Source organism: Hyla sarda, chromosome 11 (assembly GCF_029499605.1).
Source record: "Hyla sarda isolate aHylSar1 chromosome 11, aHylSar1.hap1, whole genome shotgun sequence".
NCBI classification, from domain to species: Eukaryota; Metazoa; Chordata; class Amphibia; order Anura; family Hylidae; genus Hyla; species Hyla sarda.
In genome coordinates, this window is record NC_079199.1 from 75,666,493 (window position 1) to 75,678,623 (window position 12,131).

The 12,131-nt window shown below is 39.3% G+C and overlaps 1 protein-coding gene across 1 annotated transcript; it reads left to right on the forward strand.

Moving 5' to 3' along the window:
• Positions 1 to 4,357: 4,357 nt before the first annotated feature.
• Positions 4,358 to 10,535, forward strand: LOC130295452 (uncharacterized). Its single transcript, XM_056546237.1, has 3 exons — positions 4,358 to 4,429; positions 5,225 to 5,288; positions 6,076 to 10,535. The coding sequence occupies exon 3, from the start codon at positions 6,079 to 6,081 to the stop codon at positions 7,489 to 7,491; it is 1,413 nt and encodes a 470-aa protein (XP_056402212.1). The 5' UTR covers positions 4,358 to 4,429; positions 5,225 to 5,288; positions 6,076 to 6,078; the 3' UTR covers positions 7,492 to 10,535.
• The last annotated feature ends 1,596 nt before the right edge of the window (positions 10,536 to 12,131 follow it).

A 12,131-nucleotide genomic window follows, 5' to 3' on the forward strand; every position in this document is an offset into this window, starting at 1 on the left:
GTGGCTGGACCCGGGAGGCAATCTATATGTATATTTCACAGTAAGCAGCACATTATATGTTATACACCCTGGGAGGGATTGTAATATTGAATATATGTCATACTCTGTTGCGATGTTTGTGATTCATAGTATGATCATGTCTTTCTCAATGTTTGTTTATTTATGTTAATACACTTATGATGTCACTAATTGATGAAGGGCGGTGTGTATATAAGCCCGTTTGTATCACTCATTGTCACTTGAGAATGCTGGCGTGAGGCCGGCGAAACGTCGCTTTTGTACCTCATGGAATAAAAAGCACTTTGCACTTGATTTTGGTGTGCTGCATATTACTACGATTATCATTAAGGAACCAGTGGACCGTGGCTCCAGCATGCGTGCACCCTACCTACATCTCTTCAATTACCTCGATGTGCTGCTTATTTTTGGATTTTTTTATATATATATATATATATGGGTGTAATTATGTATGGGTATACAGTATATGTATGGGTATACATGTATGGGTATACAGTATATGTATGGGTATATATGTATAGGTGTATGGGTATATAGGTATATATGTATGGGTATATATGTGGGTATGGGTATATATGTGGGTATGGGTATATTTGTGTATGGGTATATATGTGTATGGGTATACAGTATATGTAAGGGTGAATGCATGTATGGGTATATATGTCTGGGTATACAGTATATGTATGGGTATATATGTATAGGTGTATGGGTATATATGTATATATATATATATATATATATATGGGTGGGTAAGTATGTGTGGGTGTGTATGGGTATGTATGTGTGGGTGTGTATGGGTATGTATGTGTGGGTGTGTATAGGTATGTGTGGTATGTATGGGTATGTATGTGTGAGTATATATGGGTATGTATGTGTGGGTATATATATCCATATATATATTTATACACCCATATATATATATATATATATATATATACCCATATATAAATATATATATATATATATATATATATATATACCCATATACATATATATACCCATATATATATATATATATATATATATCCTTATATATATCCATATATATACACACCCATATCTATATACCCATATATATATATATATCCATATATATATATATCCATATATATATACCGCATTTATCGGCGTATAACACGCACTTTTTAGGCTAACATTTTTAGCCTAAAGTCTGTGTGCGTGTTATACGCCGATACCGCCCCAGGAAAGGCAGGGGGAGAGAGGCCGTCGCTGCCTGCTTCTCTCCCCCTGCCTTCCCTAGGGTCTAGAGCGCTGCTGTCGACCCTTCTCACCCCCTGGCTATCGGCGCCGCTGCCCGTTCTGTCCCCCTGACTATCGGTGCCGGCGCCGATAGCCAGGGGGAGAGAAGCGGCGCCGATAGCCAGGGGGAGAGAAGGGGCAGCGGCACCCATTGCCGGCGCCGCTGCCCCGTTGCCTCTCCCCATCCCCGGTGGCATCGGGTCCGCGCTGCTCCAGGTCTCCGGCGTGCGTCCCCGTCGTCCTTGCTATGCGCTGAACGGCGCGGCGCATGACGTCAGTGCGCCGCGCCGAGCATAGCAACGACGCAGGGGACGCACGCCGGAGGCCTGGAGCAGCGCGGACCCAACTCAAGTAATTATGCCACCGGGGATGGGGGGGAGGCAACGGGGCAGCGGCGCTGGCAATGGGTGCCGCTGCCCCTTCTCTCCCCCTGGCTGTCGGCGCCGCTTCTCTCCCCCTGGCTATCGGCGCCGGCACCGATAGTCAGGGGGACAGAATGGGCAGCGGCGCCGATAGCCAGGGGGTGAGAAGGGCCGACAGCAGCGCTCTAGACCCCAGGAAAGGCAGGGGGAGAGAAGCGGGCAGCAACGGCCTCTCTCCCCCAGCCTTTCCTGGGGGTATATCGGGGTATACACGCGCACACACGCACCCTCATTTTACCATGGATATTTGGGTAAAAAACTTTTTTTACCCAAATATCCTTGGTAAAATGAGGGTGCGTGTTATAGGCCGGTGCGTGGTATACCCCGATAAATACGGTATATATATATATATATATATATCCATAGATATATATATGTGTGTGTGTATGTATTGCTTACTGACATGATAAAAACATTCTTGAGACCAATAAACATATACTTCATTATATTCATCATCAGTAATTTTAGTAGACACATGAATAACTGTTTCTAAACAACAACTCCCATGATAAGGGTTGTATTTTAGGAACAGGTTGCCTTCTGCTGTTGCAAATCTTTAGGCTCAACTTGTTTTTTAAATTACAACTCCCATCATTCCCACACAGGAAATGGGGGTTGTTTTTTATCAAAAGTTGGAGCATCCACATTAAAAAAAACGTTCTCCACAGGGGTGAGTGCCATGCATGTAGTAACTTTTTTTTTAGTTTTTATTTCAGATACGTGTGAAGGGCTACAACTCTGTCTGATGGACTACGTTTATTCTGTTGTAAATTCAAAAAAATATTTTGACAGCTTGTGTGGTAGTGCTTCTTTCAATAACATTTTTATAAAACGTGTTGTAATTTTTTAATTTTGTGTAATAAATTTACATTATAAGGCTTAGTAGTGGAAACTGTCTTGTAGACAGAATCCATTACTAAGTCAGGGCTTAGCTTTAGCGCCAAAACCAGCTAGCGCTATCCCCCCCACATTATTACCCTGGTACCCACCGCCACAAGGCTGCTAGGAAGAGCCGGTACCAACAGGGCTGGAGAATCAAAAATGGCGCTCCTGGGCCTAGGTGGTAACAGGCTGGCATTATTTAGGCTGGGGAGGGCCAGTAACAATGGTCCTCACCCACCCTGGTAATGTCAGGCTGTTGCTGTTTGGTTGGTATCTGGCTGAGAATGAAAATATGGTGAACTGCACCCGTTTTTTTTTTTTCCCCATCTTGGTAATTATTTTTGACAAACAACGTGTGTGTCACCATTTTTTCAGTCTCTGCCAGATAGCAAACAAACAGCAAGAGCCTGACATTACCAGAGTGGACGAGGACCATTGTTACTGGCCCTCCCCAGACTAAAAAACACCAGCCTGTTAACAACTAGGCCCAGGATCACCATATTGGACGCTCTGGGCCTGTTGGTACCGGCTCTTCCCGGTATCTCGTTTTAGGTTGTGAACTTGGTAATAATTGGAGGTTACCGCTTCCTGGTTATTTATTTTTTGGCACAAACGCTAATCCCTGCGTTTGTAATGGACTACATCTATACGATTGGTTCCACTACTAAACCGTATAATATAAATTAATAAAAAAAAAATTATAAAATTTTAGAGAAATAAGCACTCCCCTCCATTTTATTGTTTTTATACCAAAATAAAGGAGAGCCAGCTACATAGGCAACAGAATGCAAAATTGTATTCCTCACAATTAATGAACTTGAAAATAAAACATAATAATTTAATTGTGTAACATAGTATTCAAAATATATATTAACAGGGTAGAGGTGGCGCTATATGGTGTGGTTCACATATATCAGGTATCCTGCATAGGTGGTCTCACCCTAAATATTGACACAACTGATTGAATAACTTATGAAAACTTGGCATAAATTGTATTGACTCATGCGTCCATTGTTTCTTGCCAACGGACAGGTGAAAGCAGAAAGTTGTGTTACCCTGTCATAAGCCCTCCATCATGTCCACCCATCTGGCATTAAATTTAGATTCTTGATGAATGTGATCTGTCAAAAAGAAAAGATTGGTATCAGTTCTTGCATGATTTTACCCGCAAATCACGCCAGAGGGAAACTTTGCAGGACATCAATTTTGAGGCAGGATGGTTGGACATCTGAGAGGGCACCTGACAGGGTAACACATCTTTATGCGTTGCCCTGTCCACTGTCTTGAAAAAATGGACACCAGATGCTATACTACTTATGATAAGTGGTCATCTGTTGTGGCGTCAATTGTGTCAATATTTATGCTTTAACCTATGTTCACTAGAGATGAGCGAACTTACAGTAAATTCGATTCGTCACGAACTTCTCGACTCGGCAGTTGATGACTTTTCCTCAATAAATTAGTTCAGCTTTCAGGTGCTCCAGTGGGCTGGAAAAGGTGGATACAGTCCTAGAAGACTCTTTCCTAGGACTGTATCCACCTTTTCCAGCCCACCGGAGCACCTGAAGGCTGAACTAATTTACGCAGGAAAAGTCATCAACTGCCGAGCCGAGAAGTTTGTGACGAATCGAATTTACTGTAAGTTCGCTCATCTCTAATGTTCACCATAAGGTGTCTATGCATTCAATTTGGAACAAGTTGTGATACATAGATCAAAACCATAATTAGGAAAATGATGTATTGGTCTGTATGTCAATGTGACATTTTCCTTTTCATTTTTCAGAAGACTCATCTACAGCTATCTTATTTGTGTTTATTGTTGACTACTCTACAGAACAGCTATATAGGTTGGCATTTAATAATACATACATAATTGTATTATGTAATATAAACTAAATGTACATAAAAAATTTTTTTTGTTATAATCAATGTCTTAGCATTACATGTAGCTGGCACGGACGTCACTGTGCCAATGTAGTCTAAATAAAACGTAAAAATGAGTTTAGTAGCTGTGCTGGAGTCCCTCTATTTTCTGCCCAATATACCCTGTCTTCACAGCCCTGCTGTATGAGTGATATTTAGTGGGGTGGGGGTGAGTACTGAGTTATTCAGGGGCGCACTGCTTTACTTGAGTCCTCCGCTGTGGAACTCTTTTACCCTTGCAGTGCTGTTACAATATTAACCAAGTTTCAAGCGGAATGAAGGTTTGCCAGTATGTGCCTCTTGCTGGAAAATGCAGATGGTGGTGTTATTGGACTAGGTTCAGGGACCAATGCCACGGCTGGACAGCGGTGATGTTGTGATCAGTGGAGCGTGCTCTCAGTTCTCAAGTGAGACGGTAATGGCTTCGTAATTGCGTGTACTACTATGTGTATAATATTTTGGTATTGGTGTGTGCAGTCCTAGGCTACACACATTTATGGAAGCCACATCCCCATTTTCAAAAGCGATTAGTAGGGTTAACTTGTGATAAGTTGTCATTTGTTGTGTTATAAATTTTGTCTATTTAGGCTTAGTTCACCTATGGTGTCTATGTGTTAAATTTTTTAAAAGCTGGGCAACATAGATCAAAAATCTAAGTAATAAAATGATGCTTAGTTCTGTGTGTCAATGTGACATTATCCTTTTTTGATTTTTTTCAGAAGACTCATCAACAGCTCTTTTCTTTTGCTTTATTGTCTACTACTTATCAGAGCCGCTTTTCAGGTTTGCATAAAAATTTTACATAAAGTTATGTAATACATAAATATAGTGTGGGTGATTTTAGAACAACTTGTCCTGATGTGAAGCTGAAGAGTGTCCCATGGCAACCGTTCAGATCGCTTCTTTCATCAAAAAAGCTATATGATTGTTTGCTTTGGGCAACCCAACAACCTTTAGATACATAAATGTATTTCCTCTTCATGCCACACAGAGGTAATAAAGGGGCAATGAAATAGTAGGGTGAAAATTAGTAGTAGACATAGTGGCGGATCAAGGTGAAATAATATGGCACAGTGGTTAAAATCATATGGGGGGGGGGGTGGTTTTAGTAGATTACTAAAAGGCTCTCAGATATTCTACTGTATTTAAGGGTTTTATAGTTAATTACAATCTTCATTTAGTAGATGACACTACTCTATAATTTATAAAGATTTTTTTAGCCTCTATTCACAATGAGGAACATCTTCCACTAATGGACACTATTTTATTCCACGTGATTCTGCACCATTCTTAGATTATAGTGGATACTATCTTATGCCTCAGTTCAATAATGTAATGCTCCCGCACTAAAATTATTTAGAAAGCTTTGTAAAATTTTGGAAGGAGTTACATTACTGTACTAGTGAACTAACATATTAATCTTGTATTTATTATTTGAATGGTGCTTTTTCAATAAATATTATTTTTCAAATGTTCTCCTAGAAAATAGAAACATAATGTAATTTTAATATGTTTATATAGACATATTTAGTATTTATTTTAAAATCCATTATTCCATTTTCTTCTTTAGAAAATGCCGGGTTGCATTGTCAACGGTTGCAAGTCAAGGAGCATAAAAGGCGACCATAATATCATCATGCATTCCTTCCCAAGAGAGAGGGATCGTATCATGGCATGGCTATTGGCTACAGATCAAGAGTTTCCCAAAATTGATGAACTGGTTGACCACATTCATCTCTCTAAAACGAACAATTATCGGCTCTGCTCAGCCCATTTTAAAACTACTGACTATACCTTTAATCCAAATACAGGAAAACAGAGGCTCACCCCCTTTGCCGTTCCTAGTATTTTCCCTACACGGGATATACAAGTTCAAGCTGCCGAGGCAGTTGAGGCTGAAATCCTGAATCCTCAAAAGAGGAAAAGATTGGATGAAGACGTAGCTTCAACCAATGGTTTAAAGCCAGGGGAAATGTGCCCAACCTGCCGAAATATTGTACCTCATGTTAACCCAACTGAAACGGAGCCACAAGCCTCAGAGATAACGAAAAAGGAAGCAGCAACTATATTTGACAGGAATTGGGGAACCGTAAATCAGTGTATACAAGTAAAACCTACAACTTTCTCTATAAAAATACAATGCAGAAGACTGGTAAAAAAAAAAATCTTGAGAAAAAAAAAATCAAGACAAAGCTTGGTATTTGGAAACCTGCCTTCGGAGCCATTGCAAGGTGCCAGTGTAATATTTTCGACTCCGAAAAAATATATAGGACCAACTGGATCAGCAACTCTTAACAGTGTACCTGAGTTTCAAGAAAGTTGTAGAGCTAGACACGAACTACTACCTGCCACGCTTTTATCCGAATTGACAATTTCACCTATACAACCTATTGAAGACCCTGAAGTCACTGTTATTGTGGAGGAATCTACTCTGCATGCCCCTATATCTGTTTTAGAAGTAGATAAAAGTTTATCAACAATCACAACTCCAGTCTCAACAAATGAAAGTAGTTCAAGTGATGATGAGGGAGACTCAGTTCATTCAGATGATGAAGACTACGAAGAAGAGGACAGTCAGCATGTGCTGAGTGAAAAATTTGTAAATGTAAATGTACCACATCATGAAGAAAGAAAATTCATAGTTTATGAAAGCTGTTTGGACACATTACTATACAAGATGCCTTGTACCTCTAATCCACCCTGCAACAAAAAAATACTAGGAGTGTATAAAAAAACAAAGGGATCATATATTTCAGTCTTTGCTGAATGCGAGGCCAAACATTTAAAACGCATATGGCAGAGCCAGCCCCGATTGGGAAAGAAACCATTTGGAAATTTACAGTTAGCTACTGCTATCATTACTAGTGGAAACACTTACATCAAAATCCAACAGTTCCTAAAAATATTTAATATTTTGGGAATTAGCCAGGCTACTTACTACCGTATCCAAAAAATATATATATTTCCTGCAATTGAAAATTCTTGAACAATTAATCAAAAATTAGAAATGGAAAAAATATCACAACATGCAGTATGTGTTGCTGGAGATGGACAATGTGATTCACCCGGGCACAGTGCAAAATATTGCATATACACATTGATGGATGTAGAGACTAACAAAATATTGAATTTCAACATTCAACAAATCGGTATTGGTTTATCCTCTGTTGCCCTTGAAAAAATAGCGTGCAAGAATGCCTTGGAATTTCTACTGCAAAATAAAGTGGACATAGACATCATTTGCACTGACCGGCACGTATCCATCAGAAAAATGCTGCGTGAGGAATATAAAACAATTGGTCACCAGTTTGATGTCTGGCACTTAGCTAAATCTATTGGAAAAAAGCTACTTGCCGTCAGCAAAAAAAAACCTAAAAACTGCCAAGATTTAGCAGAATGGATAGGACCAATTAAAAATCATTTATGGTGGAGTTCTAATACTTGTGAATGCAATCCAGATGAACTTGTAAACAGATGGAACTCTGTCTTGTACCATGTCACCAACGTTCATTTTTGGAAGGATGATAATGGTCAGGAATCATCTTGTCATCATGACCAACTCCCTGAGGACATTCAGTCCACCCGAAAATGGTTAAAAAAACAAAGTGCCTGTTATGTTGAACTTGGAAAAATTGTCATGGATACAAGACTACAAAAAGACCTTAGACATCTTAGCAACTTTTGTCACACTGGAGATCTGGAAGTGTTTCATAGTTCACTAACAAAATACAGGCCTAAAAGACTTCATTTTAGTACAGACGGGGTGTATGCTCGAACACAGCTTGCTGCTCTTGACCATAATTATAATGTGAATAGAGTGCAAGCAGTTGTTACAAGAGAGACTGAAACTAGCGGACCTTTAGGCACACCGAGGTACAATCTTGCCTATTCAAAAGCCCGGAAAGAGTGGTTTGTACGATCAGTGTATGAGCCAACCACTCAGGAATTCGTCTCGAAAATCATGCAGGATGTAATGGGACTTGCCGATGGAAACATTTCCATAGACTGGACCTCTCGCCGGTCAACAATGCCTTCTAATATAGCACCAATTGAAAAACCAGACAAACAATCAATGGTTGAAAAACACCACTCAAGATTTAAATTTTTTACTTGTTTGTTATGTGCTATATACTTGTTTATGTGCTATATTGTTCAACATGCATATTCATGTATATTTTCATGAGTAAAAAATACTTTTTTTTATTAATGGTTTATTATTATAGTGTTGTTTATTTAAAAATATTATTACTACTTGTTTTTGTGAAATGTTTTCATTACAGAAAATAAATTTTAATCATCAATTGTTAAAAAAAAAAAAACGTAAATCAAAAATATTCAGTTTCTAAGGAATTAATATTTTTTTTATATGCCATATAAGACTACCTTTAAACAAGGTAAAATTTTATAGAAAACCGGGGGTTATCTCATACGCCAGGTGCTGCAGCTGGCCGAGATACAAGGAGTATGGATTATCTATTTTTCAGTTGGTATGTATTTAAAATTTCTGCTTTATATAGCAACTGACAAATAATATCTTCTCTACTTTGAATTGTTGCCATCTTGACTATTTATTCCACACACAATTCTTCACTGTTAAACATGCAAAACAAACACATTAGGATCCGCAATTATTTTACGTGGGCAACAGAGGGGTGTAGATGAGTGTACATGGGTAACAGAGGGGTGTACATGGGTGACAGAGGGGTGTAGAGGAGTGTATATGGTTTATAGACGGGTGTAGAGGAGTGTACATGTGTGACAGCGAGGACAGGAGGATGAACATGGTGACACGGGTGTGGACGGGGGGGGTTGACAGTTGGGGTGGGTAGAGGGTGGACCTGGGTGACACCGCAGTGACGGTGGCACCGCAGGTATTACAGCTTCTTCACCATGGCTCCATTTTTGCCTCACTGGGCCGCAAGGGGGAGTGGGACACTGTGCGCAGTTCGCACGCAGGCTTCCCTTCCACCCTGCGCCGTCAGTCATCAGCGAGCATGCCAGGGCTGGAAATAAAAAAATCAACGGAAAAATAAACTCCAACAATGGGAAGTGTCAAATGGAATAGCAGTGTGCCGAGGGACCACGTTTGGGAACTGACTGGTGTAGACAGATTAAAATAGACAAAATAAAATAACCACCATAAAAATTTAAATAACTAATTAATATAATATAAATAACAAGATAAATAAACATAAAAAAATTGTAAACAATAAAAGTGCAATGTAAAACTGTAGTAACATGAAAAGTGCAGAAAGTAAGTGTCATAGTGAATCAAACATCAGCAGCCATGTCACTTGCTGGGTATTCATCAGGCCAGTGGAATCCAATATATTGCCCGTCAGGATCTGGAAATTCAGACCTAATAAAATTGACGACACATGATGGTATTGGCTTTCGTCGTTTAGGCCCAAGGATTCCATGCGCAAAACAAGAGTAGGATCTATAAGCGGACTTGCGAATAACCCTACAAATAAAATAAGATTAAAATAGTGTAAAAATTATGAATAATTTACAGATATGTGGATTTAGATTCAAATTTCACAATCGTGGGGGAAGACTTATAAAGACCTACATCATGTTGTTACACTTACATGAGTTCATAAGGCTGTGGTGGAGCTAAAACCATGTGCTACCGTATCCCTGCCGTATGGTAAATCATTTCAATGAGCCGACCGGAGTGATCCTCAGTGAGGTTGGCTCATTTTTGTCCCGTATGCACTTTCAACCGTACCTAAAAAGGTGAAGTAAAACCATGGTCGACTATGGCTTTAGGTCTGTGGAAAAAGCGCATACAGGGCAAAAATGAGCCAACCATAATCGGCATTTCACTCCGGTCGGCTCATAGAAAGGAATTAACATATGGTTGCATATGGCAGGGATACGTGATCCCCCGGTTTTATCTCCCCCAGCCGTATACGCTAAAGTTTGTGTAAATGTACTTTGAGATTGGTAAATTATTTGCACACAAAAAAATTAATAAAAAATAAAATGAATTGTAATAGCAACTGCAATTATGTTCATGTAAACACAGAGAAATGCTGATATGCACATTTTTAATTTTTCAAGTTTTATGAAAAGGTCAAAAAAAGAGAGTAATATTTAAAAACATAAAAAAAAATGTTTCTAAAAAAGATATAAAAATTAATATACAATACAATATTATTACCTATTGCAATTTTTAAACAATTCTTTGGCACTTATCCATTCACTGAACTTTTTTCTTTAAATCTCAAGTTGACTAACTCCTCGTGTTGTAGAATACAAGTTAGTCCTTTATCAAAGTGGGGATTAAGAATATCCTCCTCCTGGCAGCAGATGCTCTCATCTCTTGTTGGCATAATTTTGCAATTTTGGCACTTGCACCAATGTGTATTCCCAATTCTTGGATCATTATAGTTCAATGTGGTTCAATGTGGATAAATGTAAAGTTATGCATCTGGGTACTAATAACCTGCATGCGTCGTATGTCTTAGGGGGGATTAAACTGGCAGAGTCACTGGTAGAGAAGGATCTGGGTGTACTTGTAGATCACAGACTACAGAATAGCATGCAATGTCAGGCTGCTGCTTCCAAAGCCGGCAGGATATTGTCATGTATCAAAAGAGGCATGGACTCAAGGGACAGGGACATAATACTCCCCCTTTATAAAGCATTGGTACGGCCTCACCTGGAATATGCTGTTCAGTTTTGGGCACCTGTCCATAAAAGGGACACTGCGGAGTTGGAAAGGGTGCAGAGACGCGCGACTAAACTAATATGGGGCATGGATCATCTTAGCTATGAGGAGCGATTAAAGGAGTTACAATTGTTTAGTCTTGAGAAGAGACGTTTAAGGGGGGATATGATAAACGTATATAAGTATATTAATGGCCCATACAAAAAATATGGAGAAAAACTGTTCCAGGTTAAACCCCCCAAAGGACGAGGGGGAACTCCCTCCGTCTGGAGAAGAAAAAGTTTAGTCTCAAGGGGCGACACGCCTTCTTTACTGTGAGGACTGTGAATTTATGGAACGGTCCACCTCAAGAACTGGTCACAGCAGGAACAATTAACAGCTTTAAAACAGGATTAGATACATTCCTGGAACAAAATAACATTAATGCTTATGAAGAAATATAAAATCCCATCCCTTCCCCAATATCGCGCCACACCCCTACCCCTTAATTCCCTGGTTGAACTTGATGGACATATGTCTTTTTTCGACCGTACTAACTATGTAACTATGCAACTATGTAACTATGTCACCTGGGATGTCATTGATGCTTGGCCACTCTGGATCGTTTTGGAAAGAGTGCTCATGTAGCTCGCCATGTAGTTCTGCCTTTTTTCTTAGTCTTTCCAGAAGAGCTTTTCGTTTCTAAAAATGAATACAAAAAGATAAAAAATTGTATACAATAAAAAAATGTAATCCTCTTGAACAATATATTAAATGGACATAGGGGTGTCACAAAAAATTTTGGGGACCACTTACAGTAGCCCTATGGGGGACTGTTTTATCCAAACCCACCAGTTCCTGCTAAAATGTTTGTCCAATGCATCAAGCTACAGACAAAATAGGAAAGTACAGAAATTTAGGAATAAATTAACCCATTAAACATTATCATTTTGGTGAGTCAGAATACCATT